We start from the raw sequence: 22396 nt of genomic DNA, 5'->3' as shown, positions 1-22396 counted from the left end.
TCTAAATCTGTATAACTTTGGATAAATAGTTCCGTTTCTTTTCACCAAATTCTGGCTTTGAGTGCCGTAATTCCAATTCCCTGGTGGTGGGCAAAGAATCCACAGTGACAGAAGGACCCCAGGTGGGAGGGAGCATATTTTGGTAACAGTATCTTGTCCCCCCTCCCTCCCCCCACCTGGGCTGTTCTGTAACACTTCCCTTTTCATGGGAAATGTTTTTTCTCTATTTCAGTAATTTAGTTCAGGGGCAGCGGCCACGTTCTTACTGATCTTAGCTCTTCGGCAAAATCATTTGGTTGAATGGGGACCTCGCTGAATCAATTCAGTGTTCTTCCCTTGGAATTTTTAACTTGCAACAAGAGATTATCACTCTCAATCTGTCTGACAGGAGGAAGATGTGACCTTGAGACCTTTCAGTGGCCTTTTCTCCAGTCACACGGAGGAAGCTGGTTTGCGAGCATGAAGCCAATGTGCAGTGTGAAGCAGGGCTTTGCAATGGGGGCAGCCAGGGGCATGCTGACCGAGAGCAGTCCATGAGCCCCAGTAGACCACTACTTTTGTCAAACTTTATACGTATTAGCAGTGTGTTCCTCCTGTTTGCCTCCCAGTTTATTTGGGTTCCTTTCAATGGCAACCAAGAGGTTGACTGACATATCTCAAAAAGATGTTAATAGGACCAGTTCTTGGCATGTACCAGGGACTCACAAATGTTAGTTTAGTACTCTTATATTTAACCTCCAAGAGAAAAAAGATTGGGCAATTCTTGATTATAGAAGTAACTTGCCTTTGAGCATCACTAAGGAAGACACCTAAAGACAAAAGGAGCCCTTCACCCCATCACATTCACACACATCCCTCCAGTCCTAACTGGGTTTTGCTCTCTGGAGGTTCACATACCTGCATTGATATACTAGTACTTCCTTCAGTAAACCCCAAAGTCCATCCCTTTCTCAGAATTCCTTTCCCTTTTGCAACCCAACATCTGAGACTTGGTGTAGTGGTCCTGAATTGTGTCTCTGGCCTGAGGTGAGTGAGACATTCTCTACCACAGGACTTACAGGGTTTTAAACTCATGGGGGAGGGGTGATCTCAAGTTGGGATTGAGTGTAAGAGATTCCCTTACAGGGAATAAGCCTCTTTCAAATTCATCGTGAAAGGCTCAAATATGCTCATTTCTAAAGGTTAGCCTTTGAAAACAGTGGGTCTCCATTATTGTGCTAAAACTTTGCTTTCAGACTCTGGCTGGTGTGGCTCAGTGGATTGAGTGTCTGCTTGCGAATCTAAAGTTCACCAGTTCAGTTCCCAGTTGCGGCACATGTCTGGGTTGTGGGCCAGGTCCCCAGCTGGGAGCGTGCGAGAGGCAACCAACTGATTTTCTTCTCTCACTTCATGTTGATGCTTCTATCCCCTTCTTTCTCCACTCTCTAAACATAAATAAGCAAAATCTTTAAAAAAAATTTGCTTTCCTGCCTTGGCTAACATTGACTAATGTTACCAGTGACATTACTCTTCAAGGGATGTTCTCTTTTTGGAGGACTCCGTTTTATTATTTTTATTCTTCTCTTCTGAGTGATGAGACTTGGGAGAGGAGTCTTCCCAATTTCTTCACTTGTACAGAGGGAAAAAGGTTTGCATTCTTGAATCTATCTGCGTATTGTTTAAAATATATTTTATTAGGGTTAGAGACATTTTTGCTTCTATTCAGGCAATTCTAAGGTGGTGGCCTTTCTAATCTAGATTTTCTAGTTACTCATTTAGAGAAAGAGCCAAGACTACGAGGAAAGGTGGTACACTGGTGGAGGCAGGGGTCAATCTTCTATTAGGCCAAAGTGATTTAGGTAAGCATCTGTAATTCAGTATATCAGGCCCTGTCCTCGTCCAAAAATCTCTTTGATTCGCGGAAGTTATCCTAACCACAAGCAGAAGTCTCCCTGGGTGGAATCTTGGTAAAGTTAATGCTTGTCTTGCCGCACTACTTTAGCACTTCCTCTTACATTTCACTGATATTTTAGTGCGGTTTTCAAACCATGTGCTGCAAGAGTATTTAAAACATGCAATACCTATTTAAGCCAGGGGCACTGACCCCTTTTCTCTTTGATTGTCAAATTAAAAGAAAAAAAAAAGCCAACGCAACAGTTGCCATCTGGTGTGAATCAAAATTATACCCATTTTTGTCTGCTCAGCAAAAACTATTTTTTTGTGTTCCTGCATAATTTTAGTAACTACTTTATATGTGACATGAAATGAAAAAGGTTTAAAATTACTATTTTTGTGCTTCTTCAAAACGTGCATCAGAAGTACCCCAGTGGTGAAAAATGCATCTTCCTGGGCCCACTCCAGGAATCGGCTCCAGAATCTCCGTGCGCGGTTAGAAAGGCGGAGAGCCCGTATTTTCACAGGTGCCCAGGGAATTCTTAAGCACCCAACGATGGTCTGTGGCTCCGGTTGGGAGCCGGAGCTGGACCCCCGGCCTCACTGTCAGGTACTCACGCACACACGCCGCCGCTTTCCCCCCTCGCGCTCTCTGTCACCTCCCCACGGGCCACCAGAGTTCAACCACTGCTTAGGTTACAGCCCTGTTGCCCCCGCACAGCCCTTAGGACAAAGCCCAGATGGCCAAGCGCCCGCCGAGGTTTGGGGCACTGCCCACAAATAGAACTCCTCGCCCCACGGCTGCCGGAAGTGACGTCCCTGGTCGTTGGGGGGCATCACGCCCCTTCCGGCCATCGCCCCGCCCAGGCCTCGCCCCTCCGGTCTCCCAACCCCTCCCCCTCCCCACTCTCGCCCGCTTTCTGTCAGCCTCTTTCCCTCTCCCTCTCCCTCTTCCCCTCACTCCATCCTCTGGCTTCCTCACTCGCACCTGAACACACACACCTGCCCGGACCCAGCTCCGCTCCCTTCTCCCTTCCCTTCCTCCCCACCCTAGACGGAAGGCTCCGGCCTCGCCGCGGGAGCCTCGCGGCTGCGTCACCACCGCCCTGCCAGACAAGATGGACACCGCCGAGGAAGGTAAGTCGACAGCGTCCGCGCCCTTGCACGGGAGCCCGGGGTCCCGCCCGCACCCTATCAGCGATGCTCCAGGCGTGAGCTGGACCGGGGCTGCGCGACAAGGCGCCTCCCCTCAGGGCGGGGGCTCGCGATGACAGTGGCGGGTCCAGCGCCCGAGCCGTTTTGCCCCTGGAGCAGTCGGCGCGAGGGGCTGTGGACCACCGTGGGCAGGGGGTGACCCCTCGCGCGCCCGCGCCCCCCCCCCCTTTCCCGCCTGTGGGCGCAGTGGTCAGGACCCTGCGGGGCTGGGGCGTCTGGGCAGCAGGGACCGTGTGTGGCGGGCTCCCCCGCCTCCTGCATCCCGCCAGGCCCGGGGCAGGGGGACGGGGCGGTAGTGGCTCCTCGAAGTGTGGGGGCGTTTTTCACACCCTTCGTTCACTCGGTTTTTTCTTCCTATCATTTTGCACATCGCTATACGGGCCCTACCCCATCGCAACAAAACTTCTTTGTTGCCTCTGAAACTTAGCGAAAAATAGCCCGCCAGACAACGGCCGAGTGCAGTGAATTGAACTGACCCCTATGTAAAAACCTTGCCTTCTAATCGAAACGGGGAAGAGGAAGGTCCAGCTAGGTTATTCGAAGGGGGGAGGCTGTTTAGAATTCTTTTGTTTTGGTGTAGTTTATTTTGTGTTTAATCCTCCCGACACCAAGAGGCAGGGTTTCGTGTGTGTGCGTTTTGTTTCGTGAGTATGTGTGTTTTGGATATGGTTGTGTTGGAACAAGCTGACCCTTGTAAACGGAACACATAGGTATAAACATCAGAGTATTGAAATGCATTTTTTTTGTCTGGCTGCCGAAGGTCGTAGGTTATTTTTAAGCAGTTACCTTTTTAGAGCCTGTGAAATAATTTAGTAAGTCTCTAGAGGAAATGCCTAAATTATCCTGTTTCTTGATGTTTTGATTATTAGTGAAGACACATTTATGCTTTGGGTGTCTTTATGTGGGGAAACGATAAACACCTTTCAACCTTATAGGTTGCGATTTTTTTGGTTTTGGATGAAACTCATGGAGCATTGTCATGGCGTGAAGTAAACAATGAGTGATAAAATATTTGATATTGTCTGTATATGTCATGAACTGATAGAATTAGATTTATCTTTTTTTAAAGAAGTCTTTCATAATCAGTGAGAACTTCAACTGTAATAACATTTGCATGTGACACTTGACAGTTTACAAAGCATACTCACATGCATTCACATTTGATCTTCACAAGAGCCCTGTGGAGTAGGTAGGTATTATCTTTTGTAGACGTGGAAATTCAGGCTTAGTTATTTTAATAGGTTGTTCAAGTTTCACACCCTAGTAAGAGAGAGATTTGAACCCAGGTATTCTGATTACAAATAGAGTTTTCCTTTTATTATGGCTCCATTTGACAGACCCTTATTTTGTATTTGTTTTATGAAACTACTAGACATAAAATGAAAATGAATTTTAAGAGCTTTTATGCCTACTTTTGAAAAATTTCTAAATTGGAAGTTTTCTGAAATTGTAAAAATTAATTTAAATTGAACTTGGAGAAACATTGGAAGGACAGAGAGGATTACAGAGAATTTCATTATAAAAATGTTAGTCAAGATACCAAAAAGCTTGGAAAGAACTGTTCTATTTGCCAAATTACAGATTATTTCTTTTTTTTTTTACACCTTTTAAAAAAGATTTTATTTATTTTTAGAGAGAGGGTAAGGGAAGGAGAGGGAGAGAGTTGGTTCTGTGAGAGCTAAACAGTTGCCTCTTGCACGCCCCCAACTGGGGACCTGGTGCAGAACCCAGGCCTTTGCCCTGACTAGGAATCAAACCAGCGACCTCTTTGTTTGCAGATCAGTGCTCCATCCACTGAGCCACACCAGCCAGTGCCAGATTATTTCTTTTGTAAAAAATTATTTAAAATTTATTCATTTTAGGTAGTGAGAGAGGAAGGAAGGAAGGAAGGAAGGGAGGGAGGAAAAAGAGAAACATTGATTTGTTGTTACGCATGTTTATTCATTCACTTATTCATTGGTTGATTCTTGTGTATGCCCTGGTTGGGGATCCAACCCACAACCTTCATGTATCAGGATGATGCTCCAACCAACTGAGCTACCTACCTGGCCAGGGCACAGATTCTTTCTTTATTTTTAAATTTTTAAAAAATTTTACTTATTTTTAGAGAGAGTGGAAGGGAAGGAAAAAGGAAGAGAAACATCAGTGCCTCTTGCGCGCCCCCTACTGGGGACCTGGCCAACAACCTAGGCATGTGTCCTAATGAGAATTGAACCCCTGAGCCTTTGGTTCTCAGGCCCACGCTCAGTCCACTGAGCCACACCAGCCAGGGCAGACACAGATTATTTCTTAAATTAAAAAAAATGCAGTTGTTTTTTTCTGTGATTACAAAAGAAAGTCTTTTTGTAGGCAACTCAGAAAATACTGCTAAGCATAAAGAAAATTAAAAAATCTCTTAATCCTATCACACTGTTAAAACCTGATATTTTTATTCTTGTATTTTTAATGTTAATCTCAGCAAATGGAATCAGAATGCTACTAAAATATCAACCCTACAAACATTGTAACTCTCCTTTAAAAATAACATTTGCTTGCCTCTAGTGCTACCATATATTATAATACTCAGACTGTTTTGTGTCTATACTAAATAGTACTGAATTCTGTTAGAACATTAGTTAGTTCCCAGATGGATTTTGACCTTTCATATTGTTTACTAGATTTTAAATATATCTAAAGTATTTAGCGTATTAAAATTTATTTTTCTAAAACCAACAGGTTTATAATATACTTTCATAATACAAAGGGTGGATGAATCATTCTTATTGTTTGTATGAGTTCAGATGTATTGCATAAACTGTTGTCTATCATCAAATCTTTAAATTTAATCGCTGAGGAGACCATAGATACACAACTTTCTCATTATATGGATTAGGAGTCTGATCCTGCACTGCACCGAGATTTTTCAGTTTTGGGGGAAAAACCTATCTTTTGCTCAAACATACATTAAAAAAAATAAAAGCACCACACTATTAGAATAGATGTTGCAAGCAAGTACTGATCTATGAAACTCAGTGATATGTTTCATGATATGAAACGTATCAATATCATGTGATATTGAACGTTTTGCCATCATAGTGCTCTCATTTCAACCCAGTGATACATAGAGCTGATTTTTTTTCATTTTGCTAAATTACTCCTTATGCCAGCAGAACTTAATAAAAAATCTAATCAGCAGTTTTTAAAAAACGAAATGTCAAGTCAGTTGTTCTTTATGCTTTATGAACACATTCATTGGGAAGGTATGAAGCTGAAGTATATTGCAGTTGATCATGTTCTCTATTTACTATGGGAAAACTTGAGGAGACTTCGATTTGGATGAGTTAAAAGGATGAGAAGTTATCAGAACCAGATAGCTAGTTACCATCTTTCTAGAACCACAGGGTTTTTCATCTCTACTTCCGGACATGTTTGCTTCATTCTTGTCACCACAGATCAACTTTCACTGCTTTGGCATGCTTGTTACCAAACAGATATGCACTTCTTTGTCAAATGTTTATTGAGTACCTGTTACAAGCCAGATACACTATGTTATGCACCTGGGCTAGGCAGACAACAAAAGACACAAAATCTAAGACAAACAAACAGACAAACCAACCAAAAACCCTCCACACAAGCCATGTAAGAAATTATATGGCATAACTAGAAGGTTATATGTGCTGTGGACAACAGTAGATGAGGAGGGAATAAGGAGTGTCAGGATATGAGGATTGGTTGCAATTTGAAATATGTCTCCTACCCACTGGGAAGGAGCAAAGAAGGAGAGGGAGTTAGACATGCAAATAAATGCTCTGTGGGCAGAGCATTCTAGGCAGAATGAATAGCCAATTTGAAATCTCTAAATTGGGAATATGCCAGGAATTTTCAAGAAATGGGTTGGGGAAAGAGTAAGCAAAATATGAAGTCAGAGAGATCGTGGGGCCAGTAGGGAGTGTAAAGAGAGAGTAAGTAGGACTTAGTTGACTTACTTTTGTGAAATAGAGAGTCATGGGAGGGTTTCGAACAGAGACAAGACATAAATTGTCTTGTCACTCTGTCACTGGCTATTCCCCTGAATATACAGTCAAACTTTGGTTCTTGAGTGTCTCCCATCTCGAACAATTTGGTTCTCAGCCAAGTTCATGGAAAAAATGTCTCATTTCTTGATGTGACAACCCTTTCGTGCTGGTACCCATATGATCAGTCACATATCTCTCAGGCATGATTTGGTTTTCGAACAAATTGCTTCTCGAACAGCCTTCCAGAATGAATAAAGTTCGAGAACTGAGGTTCCTCCGTACCTTTTTCCAAATCAACTCTTCATCCCAAATTTCTGGGAGCTAGAATCTGATTGGTCCATATTGGGTCCGTCAGGTGCCTACCGATGATCCCGGTAGCTGGCTAGGTGGTAGTTGGAAAGATAATGTAAGAATAAAAATCATGTCCAAAGGTACAGACTTCCAGTAGTTGAATAAATCCTGGGGATGTAGTGTATAATATGGTGACTATAGTTAATAAATAATACTGTTATTTATTTGTCAGTTGAAAACAGGTCTTAAAAGTTCTCAGAATAAGAAAAATAATTTGTAACTGTGGTGATGCCTTTAGACTCATTCATTGCACAGTACATACATATATTAAATCTTTATGTTGTATACTTTAACATTTTTTAAAAATATTTTATTTATTTTTAGAGAGAGGAGAAGGGAGGGAAAAGGAAAGGGAAAGAAACATGGATGGGTTGCCTCTCACATGCCCCGATTTGGGGACCTCACCTGCAGCACAGCCATGTGCCCAGACTGGGAATTGAACCTGCAGCCTTTTAGTTTGTGGGACGATGCCCAACCCACTGAGCCACACCAGTCAGGACTGACTGTGTACTCTTTAATGATAGGTTAACAAGGTATAATTTACACACAATAAAGTTTACCTTTTTTAAACTTAAATTGTTTAAACATTTGTTATTTATTAATTTTAAAGAGAGAGAGAGAAACATTGATTTGTTCCACTTATTTGTGCATTCATTGGTTGTTTCTTGTATGTGTCCTGACTGGGGATTGAACCCACACCTTGGCATTAGGACGATGCTGTAACCAACTGAATACCTGGCCAGGGACAAAACTTAACCTTTTTAGTGTGCTGTTCTATTATACCTTTTCTGAATACAAGATTTGGAGATTCCTCGTCTTTGCTTTCTTTTCTGTTTACCAAATAATTGAATACCTGCTATGTACTGAGGCCCTGTACCAACAGTGTTTCCTGTATCAGTTTAATTTCCCCCATTCTCAGACATTGCAAAGTTCCTTAGTATCACTTTTATTGAATAGTACAATTTGAAGACCACTTAGGATTCCTTTACACTCTTAAAAATTGAAGACCCAAAGGACTTTTGCTTAGGTGGGGTATGGGTGTGTGTGTATTTTACTATATTTGAAATGAAAACAGCTTAGAACATGACACAGGTAAAAATAACTTTATGATAAGTGTTTTTGAGACAGCCTTAATGAGAGAGTAGCACTGTTTTAATTTTTTTGCAAATCTTTTTTATGTATGGATTATTAGAAGACAATTGGATTCTCATTTCTGCCTGTACAGTTACTGTGTTCTTATATATTTCAGTTCAAGTAGGTGAAGATTTGATCTCACACAGTCAGTTTGAAAAGAGAGGCATATTTTCAGATAATTTGGGATAGTTTGGTATTTTGCCAAAACGCAACAAGTAGTAGGTTTTTAGCAGCATTATATCTGGAAAACATATCAATCAAATGTTAAAAATTAAATAGACTTAAAGTGCATTGGTCTGGTGGTTCAGGAAAGAAAGTCCAGAAATAGACCCACTGATACATGGACAATGGATTTTTGACTAAGGTACACAAACAATGCAGTAGAGAAAGTATAGGTTTTCAACAAATGGTGCTGCATAATTGAATATCCAGTGGCAAAAAATGAACTTTGAGCCATACCTTGTACCAAAATTAAGTCAAAGGGGTATTAGACCTAAATGAAAAAAACTAAAACTATGAGACTTCTAGAAGAAAATACAGGAGAAAATCTTTGTGATTTTGGGTTAGGCCAAGATTTCTTAGGTACAAAACTGAAAGTATAAACCATAAAAGAGGAAATTGATAAATTGGATAGTATAAAAATTCAGAACGTCCGTTCTTTGAAAGACACTTTTAAGAGAATTGAAGACAGGCCACAGAAAGTGTTTGCAAAACATTATGTCTGATAAAGGATTTATTTAGGGTATGTAAAAAACTCTCAATATTTAATAAGAACATGAATAACCAAATTTGAGAAATGGCCCAAAGGTTTGGACAGATACTTCACCAGAGAATATATACACATGGCTAATAAGTACATGAAAAAAATGATAAGCATTATTAGTCACTAGGTACATACAAATCAAAACTACAGTGAGATAATTCACACCTACTAGGATGGCCATAATCAAAAAAGACAGATAATCAATGTTGGTAAGGACGTGAAGAGATTAGAACCTTCATTCATTGCTGGTGATAATGTACAGTAGTGCAGCTAATTAGCCTCAAACACATTAAACTCAGTTGCCATATGACCCAGCCAGCACTTTCATTCTTAAGTATATACCTAAGATAATTAAAAAATATATGTTCATAAGCTGTAGAAACAACACATTGTTCACAGGCTGATGGATAGATAAGCAAAATGTGCTACATGTATAAAATAGAGTATTATTTGGCAATACAAATGAATGGAATGCTACTACTTGACTTAATCTCACAGATATGCTAAGTGAAAGAAACCATTCATGAAATAACATATTTTATATGATCCAGTTTGTATGAAGTGTCCAAAATAGGCAAATCTTCATAAAGAGAAAGTGGGAGGGCTAACAGAATGGGGAGTAACTTTACAGTATGTAAATTATATTTCAGTAAAGCTGTTAAGAAGAAAAACTATGAGATATTACTGCGTACCTATTAAAATGGCTAGAATGGAGACAAATCACATGTCTGTGTCTAATTTCAAAGTGGTAGAGTTCTGTCCTGCTGTATACACAGAAAGTGGAATTCCAGAAATATTTGATGACCAATGCTAATGATTTTCACAGTCCCGTTAATTCCTACCTGGTTGGATGAAATGAATGTGCTCATTGGGACACATTTTACTCTACAGCTTCATTAGACTGCATTTTAGAGAGGGAACAATAATTTTTTTCATGTTGTCATTTGTTATTTCTTCCCATATGTCTATTTAAACATTACTATAGGATATCTTGTTCTTTTAAGTTGAAGTGTACTTTAAATACAGTAAAATTTACCTTATTAATGTTCCTGAGTTTTTGACAAATGCATAGTCACGTAGCCAGCACAATTAAGGTATAGGATAGCTCCATCATTCTCCAAAATACCACTGTACCCTTTTATAGTTAATACCACCCCCAGACCCTGGCAACCACTGATCTGTTTTTGTCTCTATGGTTTTGCCTTTCCTAGAATGTCATAGGTGGAATCATACAGTATGTAGTTTAACTCTGCAAACTTATGCCTTGTTTCAGATTTTTCTGCTGCAACATGGATTAGCAGGGAAGAAGTTTCCATTCCTTGTAAAATATACACAGGTTAGCTAAAGAAATTTAGCTGAGGATATAGAGCCTGAGCAGGTACAACCTCTCTTCGGCAGCTTTTCCTGGCTTCCAGTTCCCTAATAAGGTGTGGATATGCCCATGACACAGTCTAAGCAGGGCTCAGGCCTGCCAAACAGCCAAATATTTGCCTTACAGGTATTTAATAGCTAGGGCTTATCACCATTGTAGTTGATTTATACCAACAAATTTGCATTTCCATTTAGGGGAATATTTATACATAAAGTCCTCTTGAACAAAACTCATTTAGTCACATCATCAGTGGGAAAAACAGTTGATATTGCAACAGAGATTTGTGATAATTGTCCTTTAGAACAAACTCCATATTTGAGACAGATTAAATGGTTTTATCTTTTTATTTTTTTTAATTATTTATTTTTAAAGAGAGGGGAAGGGAAGGAGAGAAGGAAAGAAACATTGATGTATGAGAGATACTACATCGATGGTTGCCTTTTGCATACCCCTAACTGGGGACCTGGCCTGCAACCCAGGCATGTGCTCTGACTGGGAATTGAATGCAGACCCAGCGCTCATTCCACTGAGCCACACCAACCATGGCTAGATTAAATGATTTTAAATTAGAATTGGGTTGCTGGTTGCACAGATATAGGTTTTTAGGAATCCTGAGACAGATGATATTTAAATTTGATTTTGCTTTCTTCCCCTGATAAAGATAGTGAAAATTTTATCACATTTTAAAAAACATAACCAGTGAAATGAGGAAATTGCTAATGTGAATTTTTAAATTTGTGTGCATGTTACATAAATCACAAGCTAAGCCCTCTCGCTAAAGAACTTCATTAATAAAATCAGGCTTGGTAGTGTCAGTAAAATAAAAGTTCAGCTGTGATATTTTGCAAATTGCATATTTTAACTTGCGTATTTAAAAACGTTTATTATGTAAAATTTTTAACACTTACAAAATAGACTAATTTAATAAACCTTTATATAACCAGCATCTAGATTCAACAGATACAAGCACATCTCACCTCCCTTCCCTACTTTGGATTATTTTAAAGCACATCCAAGATAGGCTATCTTTTTATCTGTAAATACATATGTATTCTAAGAAATAACTTCTTTTTTCTTTTAAGAAATAACTTCTTAAACACATAACCACACTACCGCTATCATACTGCTTATTGCCTTTACCCTTCAAGACTTAAAATGACCATTAGTGTTATTATTAACATAATTGGTGAATTCTGCTTATGGTTTCTTTGCAGTTCCTTCTATCTTAGAATACAGCCTATTTAGGATGTATGATCAATCATCTTACTGTTTTAAAGTCTCTAAAATAATTTTCTTTTGTGGTTAAGTTTGATATGCATAGGTTCATTTGTTTGATTTGTTATTGATTTGGGTGTTGTTTATTTTCCCATTTTGATATGTTTGTTTTATAATTATGTGAAAGATTTCAATGGTTCTAAAGCAAAGTGATTCAGATACCTAATATTCCCTTTTCTTTCCTTTTATAGACTCAATGAAGGCTTGTGGAGCCCCTGATAAAATAATGAAAAATTTGTTTATGTGTGTATTTTGAAAGAACCATAGTTACTCTGATTTTTTCCCCAAGGGTTCCAAGAGCAAAAATGCATTTGAACCACTTCTTTGGAGCAGTAGTTCTTCAACTTTTTTGGTTTCAGGATCCTTTTACACTTGAAAACATGAAGTCTAAAAAGGGCTTTTATTTTCCATGTGAGAAAATAAAACAAAAAAATTGGGAATATTTATTAATTTACTTAACATACCCATTATGTGTTAATATAAGCTTTAAAAAGTGAAAATAACTATATATTTCAAAACCAAAATATTGGTGAGAAGAGTAGATTTATTTTATATTTGCAAATCTCTTAACTGGTTTAATGGGAGGCATCTGGATGTTCTTCATCTGTGGCTGTATTCAATCAGTTGTCTTAATGTAGCATCTGGAAAACTCCACTGTACACTGGCAAGACAGTGGCAGTAAAAGACAGACAATGTCTTACTGTTACAACGAAAATAGTTTTGACCTTGTAGAGACTGGGTGAGTCTCAGTTTTTTTAGCTGGACTGTGTTAGGCAGAGCCTTGGGCTTGATTTAGATTTGTCGTGTTGGCTTAGTTTTGGTTTGTTGGTTTGTCATTCAGAAGGATGGTCTTCTGAAAATTTGTGTCCCATTTTATTTCAGGTGTGTTCCTCAGTCCTCTAAGTGGAGGTCCAGTGTCTCCAACCTCTTTGCTCCAAGCTGGCTCTTACATGGTGTTTGCCACAACTCCCCCCCAGCCACACGAGGCTGGGTGCCCTGGTGGATCTGGTTCATATCATAGAAGGAGCCCACTTGGATACGGTTCACACCTAGGTGGATATTGCCCCCAGCATAGCCCTTACATTCTGATGCCAGTAGTGTGCCAACAAGAAAAATCCCTGCCCTACTCCAGTCCATTGCTTCATTTGCGGTGGCCTCAGATACCGTGTTTAAGGAGGACTATATGGCAACTCTAATTAGTGTGATCATAGTGTCCCACTGCCTTCTTCCTCTGCACTGTGTTCTGCCTATGGGACACCCCCTTGCCATGCTGTTGCTGCTGTGCTCCATCTACATCCACAGCTGCCCTGAGGGCTGGCTGGGGAAACAGGCAAGGTGGGATTGGTTCATTCCGTGTTTGACCGGCTCACCTCCATTTGTACCCAACTCATCCTGCATGGTCGATCTTGTGGTAGTAGCAAGTACTTATTGCTCAAGTTAACCCTGGCTGTCCAAATACTTGTGGCTGGTTGGGTGATGTTGCGAATAACTTTGAGCGCTTGTTCCACTCCTACCTGGATAACTGTGGTAATGTTAGAACAAACCCATGCCCACAGGGACCAGTGGCTCTGGTAATTCTAGATCAGGGGTCCCCAACCATGGGCCGTGGTGAGGCACCGGTCCGTGACCTGTTAGGAACCAGGCTGCACAGCAGGAATTGAGTGGCAGGCCAGTGAAGCTACGCTCACATTGCCTGAGCTCCCTTACCTGCATTCCCCAAACCCTATCTGTGAAAAATTGTCTTTGGGGAAACTGGTCCCTGGTGCCAAAAAGGTTGGGGACCGTTGCTGTTTGAGATTATAAGATCGATCGAGAGTCCCATAGTCCTATAAACTGTTTTAGGTGGGAGTCGTATCGCCTTACGGTGCTGACTACGGTAATCGGGAATTCTGGTGATTGGGAATCCTGTTTGGTTCCTTGGAGAGAGCCTAATAATCGACTGTCCCAACCAAGGAAGGCAGCAGGCAAGCAAATTACCTATTCATTAGTCGGGAGAGCAATGGTGAAAAGTAATACTGGACTTCTTTGAGATCCCGTAATTGAAATGAATCCACTTTAACTCTTTCAAGGAGGATCCATTTCATGGCAAATCTGATGCTGGCAGCTGGGGTAATCCCGGCTTCAGTGCAGGGTATTGAATTCTGTGCAGTGCTTGGATCTCTGGCGCTGGTCACGGTAGGGGAACCTTGGTCCCCATCCCTGCCCCCTGCCTCTGTGCTCTCCTGGCTCTTAGCCGAATTTCCTTGGGCTGAAGTGTGCACTTGGGGAAAATTAGAGTGCTCAGAGCACACGCAAGCCTGGATGCTGGCGCTAGGTATCAAGCAATGGAAGTGTGATTCTATTTTTTTGTGTCGGAATTTTGTGGAAGCTGATTAGGCTGGATGGCTGGAGTGTTTGTTCGTATTGTACCACTGGTGCTCAAAGTCTTAGATCAGTGCAAGATAGGACCAGAGTGAAAGTTTTTTTTTTTTTGCCAAGAATGCTTTAATTAATCAAGGATGAAAGTGAAAGTGGGAGGTTTGAAGAGGTGCAGATCTCGTGTAGTTCTCATTATAAACCATGCAAACCTCCCGCATTATTCCCATGACTCTCTGGCAGCTTCCAGGAAACCAGTGTCCTTCTGGTGGTGGTAGCTAGAGGATCTTGTTCCAAAGCTGAACTGAAAGGCATGGCAATGGAGTCTGAGCTTAATTTGATATAGTCTAGACAACCCTTATCCCACTCTGGTAGGAACATGATTGGCACATGGATTGCTCTTCCATGGGTGACTGTGTGTGGTGTTTCCTTTGCGGTGTGATTTGTCTGGCGTATTGATAACCAGGAGGACTTCCCTGCGTACTATTTAGGCTACGCTGAGTACTCAGTGTTCCTCAACTTCGACAGGTTGTGTTCAGCTGCCCAAGATCGAGCAGTCAGAAGTCTGTGATGCTCTTACGTGTCTGGGACTGCACGGCTCTTACATGTCTGCGACTGCGTGCCGCACTGCTCAGCGGGTGCCGGGACCCGTTAAATCCGTTAGTGATGGGCTTGGATTGCAGTATTCTGCATTAAGGAGAGTTCTCTGTAAGAGAATAGATCAAAGCTTGCCTTAAGTCCCCACCCCTTGTACACACTGCCCGTCACCCCTCAGATTGCCCACCTGGGGTTGGCACTTGACCCTGGCAGATCGCAAAGAAAATGGTCGAAGCAGAGAAAATGGTCAAAAGTTCGGTAGGTGGTCCTGCAGGAGGCGCATTAAGGAGCGAGTGAATTTGATGAATCTGTTGCGATTCCTTCCCCGAGATTACTCCGCTGTGCTTATGAGGACAGCCCCGGCCACCTTGGCGAGGAGACACACAGATGTATCTAGAGCTACTTAGGGCAGTGGTTGGGAGGGTAAGAGATGAGCTGCTGCCCTCTGGCTCCGGAATCGGTAGCCCTGCGCTCGGGTAGTTTCTGCTTAAAGTGGCCTCCGGCTTTTCTCTCCCTGGCGTGGCATCTTCCTGGTCTTGGGATAATGCTCCTTTCTCCCCTCCCGGATCACGTGTGCTCCTGTGTCCTTCAGTCTGTCCCTCTGGTGGAGTGAGGTAAAGCTAGAGGAAAATCCGCCCTGGCTGGCGTATCTCAGTGGATTGAGCGCGGGCTGGGAACCAAAGTGTCCCAGGTTCGATTCCCAGCCAGGGTACATACCTGGGTTGCAGGCCATAACCCCCAGCAACCGCACATTGATGTTTCTCTATCTCCCTCCCTTCCCTCTCTAAAAATTAATAAAATAAAAAAAAACCCCTACCTACATGAAATTAAAAAAAAAAAGCTAAAGGAAAATCTCTCGTGCTGCCCACTGCTGTTACTGTGTTAAGTCCTTAGATGTGTTTTAACTGTTAGTCCTGGATTTAGGACTTAAACTATTAGGACACTAATGTGACTTGATTTTGCATATTTTTACTTAGTAATTGTTAGTTATGAAGCGTGCAGTTTTAAATAAAAATTCATTTTCAACTTTGATATACTTACAGAGCTCATACAAAGGAACAATTGACCTTTTTATATTTAGGAAATTTTTTAGTTTCACGTATATACTTGATTATCATCTTGATGACAGTTTTTTGGTTTTCTTTGCTTTTAATTAATGTTTTACCAAGTTATAGGCTCTTTAATATGAAATACTTAACTTTTGGTGGTCTGTTATTTTTTAAGATTATAACCAAAGATAATGCAGATTTTGTTTTTCATTAACAGACATATGTAGAGTGTGTCGGTCAGAAGGAACACCTGAGAAACCTCTTTATCATCCCTGTGTATGTACTGGCAGTATTAAGTTTATCCATCAAGAATGGTGAGTCATCCTTGTAGAAAATTTTATGTCTGAGCTTTAGTTGTCATCTATATAAGAGGGATTGTTTCAATGAACTTTTTCTATAATTAGTTATTAAGAAATTTTTGTTGTGAAATTTGTAAATTACCCATATTCTTTATTGCTGTGCTGTGTCATTTGGTATATTTTCTAGGTGTATGTGAGTACTGTTCATTTATTTCTGCCATGGAGAGATTTTGTTCATTGGAAATGTTAGGTTTTCTAGTTTTGCTGGGCATGATAATAGCTTACATTGTGAAATGCTTTGTGCCAGGTAGTGCACAGTACATTTACATATCTTTACTCATTAATCCTACAACAAAAACATGAGGCTGTAGCTATTATTATGTAGATGAGGAAACTGAAGTGTAGAAAGGTTAACTAACTTGTGCTAGGTCACACAGCCAGCAAGTTAGTGACAGAAATAGAATTCAGACCTACAGCCTAGGGTATTACCAGGCCAGAACTCCTGTTGATGTTTGCAGATTCTTTCATTTTCAGTTAGCTTTGAGATTACAATTTAAATGAATCTAACTGTTTTTTTTAAATTTTATTTTAATCATTGTTCAAGTACATTTTTGTGTCCTTTACTCCCATTCCAGCCCACCCACCCATCCCTCCCCACCTCCCTCCAATCTCTTTTGATAGTAGGAGTACATATTGTTTTTCTTACCTGTTAGTGCTTTGTACCTTAGAAGGCATCTGTTACTAAAACATTTTGGAATATTTTAAAGTGTAAAAGCTCTATGAAATGTAACATATCAATAAAACAGAACATTACCATATTTTGCTATGTATAACGTGCACTTTTTTGCCCAAATTTTTGAGGGAAAAATACTCGTGCATTGTACACGGGTATAATAATGGGTATAATAATCCCATGTATAATGAGCACAAAAACGTGAGTGCACATTATACATGGCAAAATACGGTTGTTTTCAGTGAAATCTTCACATTTTCTTGTAATAAATATTGTACTTATGAGTGTATTTGTAATTGCAGCTTAGTTCAGTGGCTGAAACACAGTCGAAAAGAATACTGTGAATTATGCAAGCACAGATTTGCTTTCACACCAAGTAAGTTCTTTAGAAGTTTACACTGCTTTTTTGGGTTATAACTGGTCGTATGGGGGTATTTAACGAGTATGTAACAACTCCTATTTTCAATTAGTTTGTGTTTGATAGTAATGCAAAGTATTGCTGTAGTGTTTAGAAAATATTTTGAAAAATACATATCAACTCATACATATTGAGAGAGAGAGATTGATGTTTCTTTTTTCTTTTTCTTTTTGTTATGGACAGATTCAAATGTATGCAAAGCTATAATGAGCCCACGTGTAGACATCACGCAGTTTGACCTGTTTTCATCTTGTGATCTTTACATGGCATTACTTATGCTTTTATTCTCTACCCCTCCATTTTTAGAGCAAATGCCATTATTTATAATTTTATTGGTACATATTTTTGTATGTATCTCTAGAAAGTAAGGGTTCTTTTTGAAAAACATGAACTATTATGTTTATGAAAATTAATAATGCCTTGATATTATCAAATATATCACTGTTCAAATTTGGGATATCTTTTGAGTTAGAAGTGTGTAGGTTGAAATAATAATAATAAGGACAAAGTTTTAACTCACTTTTTAAAAAAAAATATTATTTATTTATTTTTAGGGAGAGGGGAAGGGAGGGAAAAAGAGAGGGAGAGAAACATCAGTGTGTGGTTTCCTCTTGCGCGCCCTCTATTGGGAACCTGGCCTGCAACTCAGGCTTGCGCCCCAACTGGGAATCAAACCTGCGACTCGACCAGCACACAATCCACTGAGCCACACCAGCCAGGACTTAGCTCACATTTTAAAATGAGACTTTTTAACCTCAGTATTTTGTGAGCATATAGTAAATATTTTGCAGGTCTTTAAAATTTCAATTATATTTTATAATTCCTGTACCCACTGATTATATTTAATGTTCATTTTAAACAGTTCAAGAACTGTACTGGCAAATTATGAAGAATTTGAAGCATAATTTTTATTCTGGATCCCTGTACATTGCCCTCTTCCCCCCAATTTTTTTTGTTTGTTTATTTTTAGTACCTTGAGTTGCTGAATATAAATTAATATTAGTTTTACTGTTTTTTTATGTGGCGAGCACAATTTACTAAAGTCATTACAGTTTCACTTTTGGAGCTTAATCATCACCATCAAAATATCAGTTCTGTTGTTTCATAGTCTTTTCTTGTAGGGCATAAATTTTATAACACACTGTAAGACTAAATAATTGAATATCTTTATGAAGTTTCATTAGAAATACTTATGAGCTTTTTTACTTTGAGGTCGGTAAATTTTAGTTTTCATTTAACATTCATATGCTGTATTCTTTATCTTTCTCAAAAACACTCTGGGTTAATGACTTGTGTGTATCAGATATCTCCTGAAAGTAAATGATCTTTGTGGGTATGTTGTAAAAAGTTGCTGTTTGTTGATTGTTTATTACTTAATGTTTATAGCTGGGAACAGTTTTATGATAGTATGCTCATAAATCTTAGACATTGATTTTAAAATTTTATATATCATAATTCTTATTTTGGCCTCACTGGAGGAAGAGGTATTCTTTTATGTTCTTTTGCAGATACCTGTGTTTGAGCAGTGGTTTACATTTGACCATTAAAAACCAAATTCTTTCTAAAACATGGCAAAACCGCTTTCTCTCAGTGTATTGAACAATATCTTACAGAAAGTTGGGAAGACCTGAATTTACATTTGCAGTGTTAATTGTGCTAAAATTGAGGAGTAGGTGGCTAACAAATGCCAGTTGTCTGTTTGCTTCACATAAAACGAATATGCTGCAGATTGTTGTGCTTTTGAGTACTATGTCTAAGGCTTGTAATTGGAAGGAGGGTTTATTCTTGATTACCTGTCATCAGCTTCACCTTTTACTCCTGTTTACTTTATCTGATTTCTTATAATTTGGGAAACCGGATAATTATATTGTTTGAATATTAAAATATGTGTAAATTAGTTTGTCATGAAGTTCATATCTATGAGTGAGGGATGCAAGCTTCTCTTGAATTTTTTTCCCTTGCTCAGAGGTCTTTTTTGTTGGCTTCTACATGAGTGTGGTATTATTATAAGTATGTGTTCATTTTTATAGGAAAAATACTAAGTATAATACAGATATTGAAAGTTAACCCCTGACTGGTATGGCCGAGTGGGATGGGTGTCCTACTGCAAAGCTTAAAGTTGCTGGCTCAATTCCCAGTCAGGGCACTTGCCTGGGTTGAGGGTCAGGTCCCTGGTTGGGAGCTTAGGAGAGTCAGTCAGTTGGTGTTCCTCTGGTATATCGATATTGCTCTCTCACCCTTCACCTCTCTCTAAAAATGAATAAATAGAATCATTTAAAAAATTTAAGATTACTTTACATGCCTGTTTTATATTTATGAATTAAACTATTTTTTCAATCTTTGTGAAATTATATGTACTTTTTTCCTGTCATAGTTTATTCCCCAGATATGCCTTCACGGCTTCCAATCCAAGACATATTTGCTGGACTGGTTACAAGTATTGGCACTGCAATACGATATTGGTTTCACTATACACTTGTGGCCTTCGCATGGTTGGGAGTTGTTCCTCTTACAGCATGTGAGTATTCATTCCTCTATGGTTGAAGTTAATTAAACAGTGCATAACTATTTAATAATATAGAGTAATATTATATCATATTTTTGTTCAAATGATATTTGATTATTTGATATTACAGTGTTATATATTAGGAAAACCTCACTTAGGAAAAAACATCATTCACCTGAACTAAGAAGTATTTTTAAACAGGTCAGTTTCTTGAATGAATGTGGGAAATAAAACTATAGCATATAGGGGTTGACAATAAAAGTTCATGAAAGAATTAAAAAAGCAAAATCAAATTGTAGTTGGGAGGAACTTAAATTTTACCCCTTGGACTTTGTTAGAGCTTTCAGGGATTGCAAAAAATGGGTTCTTTTGAGATTTCCCCCTGCTTTTATAAGTCCCTTGTATCAAATGGTCTTGAATAATTGGGAGACTTATCTTTTAAATATAGGAAGGTTGATACACTAACCCTTATTTGGTACTTTTTTGGTTCTTTCTTGTTTTTGAAGACATGGAGAGGGATATGTGATACCAGAGTATATAGGTACGATTCTTTTGAGTTAAGTGCAAATGAGATATTTGAATAAGTATAATTAATATTTTCATGTCTCCTTAAAACACAATAAATTTGCTCATTTATGAAGATGAAAATCTTAGGAGATATACCAAATAGCTGAGTAGGTACTATTTTTTATAAGAGATTAGTGAACTAGAAGATTGAGAACCAAGGAGTTCTCTAGGATGTAACTCAAAGAGACAAGAAGTTGAAAGTATGAGGGGAAAACTAAGAGATAGAGGCTACATCAAGTTTTTTTAGTATCTGTCTGATAAGTAGTTCCAGAATAAAAGAGATAATGGAGATGAGGAAATGATAGGTGTCTTGCTGATTGATAAAGAGCTGATCATGGTAAAAGAGACTCAAATCCTGAATATCTTTTAAAGTTTTCCAGTTCTGAATAAGATGGTGAATAAATGTTTCACTTCCAAATTATCCCACAAATTAATGAAAATCAGGTTAATGTCAGGCTTAAATCAGTGAATTTTTTTTTCTGAAACCAGAAGAAAGCGTAAATTTCAAATTGAATGCTAGAAGACAAATTCAAAATTTGTCAAAATTTTTGAACCTAAAATCTTCTACGCACAAATTCTCAGATGGAAGGGCTGTATACAGACATTTCAATTGATGCACGGGCTTAGAAAGTTTATCACCTCAAACTATTTATGAAAATGTAAATGAGAATGTACTTTCCTTAAATGAGCAAGGAGTCAAAAAGTGAAAGATGTGAACTATAAAGAAAAAGAAACAGCCCTGGCTGGCGTAGCTCAGTGGATTGAGCGCGGGCTGGGAACCAAAGTGTCCCAGGTTCGATTCCCAGCCAGGGTACATTCCTGGGTTGCAGGCCATAACCCCCAGCAACCGCACATTGATGTTTCTCTCTCTCTCTCTCTCTCTCTCTCTCTCTCTCTCTCTCTCTGTCTCTATCTACCTATCTCCCTCCCTTCTCTCCCTAAAAATAAAATAAAAATAAAATCTTTAAAAAAAAAAGAAAACTGTTAAAGAAAAATAAAAAGAAACAAGTGTATCTTATAGCTAAATTGTAGTGATTATTAATCTATAATAATTAATAATTTTTAGGTAACAGCCTGGAACTAAAATTCTAGATGATCTTAACATGGGAAAAATTGTGAGGGTAGGATAAAAATGAGAGTTTTTTGAGTTGTCTTATTTGTGGGAGATGGGCTAGAAGTAAATAGGAAAAATATAGTGTAACTATGTGTTACAAGTATAGAGGTAACCAAATAGAGTCCAGAACTAGATCCACACCTGCATTGTTACTTGATTAACAATAGGTGCTACCACTGTTCAGTGGAAAAGATGATGTTTTCAGTAAATGATATAGCATCACTTAGATGGCCCTATGGGGGAAATGAACAATATCATTATATCATACCTCACACAAAAACTAATTTGAGATGCATCATTAGCCTAAATGTGTAAAACCAAAATCTTTTAAAACAATGTAGAATTGCCATAAAAGAAAATACTGATAAATTGGACTTTAATTAAAATTAATAACTTTCTTCATGCTGAGATACTCTTATGAGAGAAAGGCATGCCACAGAGAGAAAATATTTACATTACACATACCCAACAAAGGACTTGTATCTAGAGTTCATAAAGAACTCCTGTAAATCAGTAAGAAAAAAGGCTACCCAGTTAAAAAGTGGACAGAAGATTTGAGTAGGTGTTTCTGGGAAGATTATCTAAATAGCCAATAAACACAAGGAAAGGTGCTCATCATTGTTGGTCATCAGGGAAATGTACAAGATCTGCTACATACTCAACAGGAATGGCTGAAATTAAAAGACAGGATGATGCCCGGGGGTTCTTAGGATGTGGAGCATCTGGGACATGTATACATTGATGGTGGGAGTATGTATGATATAACTGCTTTGGAAAACTG

General features: G+C 39.0%; 1 protein-coding gene and 1 long non-coding RNA gene across 2 annotated transcripts in view; one reads left to right on the top strand and one right to left on the bottom strand.

The window, feature by feature from the left end:
- Positions 1 to 3: 3 nt before the first annotated feature.
- On the bottom strand, positions 4 to 17923 carry LOC118499429. Its single transcript, XR_004901906.1, has 3 exons — positions 17550 to 17923; positions 259 to 265; positions 4 to 15 (listed from the first exon to the last, which is right to left on the bottom strand). It is a non-coding gene; the product is annotated as an uncharacterized LOC118499429 (long non-coding RNA).
- Positions 2710 to 22396, top strand: part of MARCHF6 (membrane associated ring-CH-type finger 6) — a 69271-nt gene continuing 49584 nt past the window's right edge. The window contains exons 1-4 of the mRNA XM_028524385.1: positions 2710 to 3009; positions 16196 to 16292; positions 17313 to 17386; positions 19803 to 19946. Of these exons, the coding sequence (XP_028380186.1) occupies positions 2991 to 3009; positions 16196 to 16292; positions 17313 to 17386; positions 19803 to 19946 (334 nt within the window). The 5' untranslated portion in view covers positions 2710 to 2990. The remainder of the gene's footprint in view (positions 3010 to 16195; positions 16293 to 17312; positions 17387 to 19802; positions 19947 to 22396) is intronic.

The sequence above is a fragment of the Phyllostomus discolor genome, chromosome 3 (genome assembly GCF_004126475.2).
Source record: "Phyllostomus discolor isolate MPI-MPIP mPhyDis1 chromosome 3, mPhyDis1.pri.v3, whole genome shotgun sequence".
Classification (NCBI taxonomy): domain Eukaryota; kingdom Metazoa; phylum Chordata; class Mammalia; order Chiroptera; family Phyllostomidae; genus Phyllostomus; species Phyllostomus discolor.
This window is presented reverse-complemented; position numbering and strand designations above follow the sequence as displayed.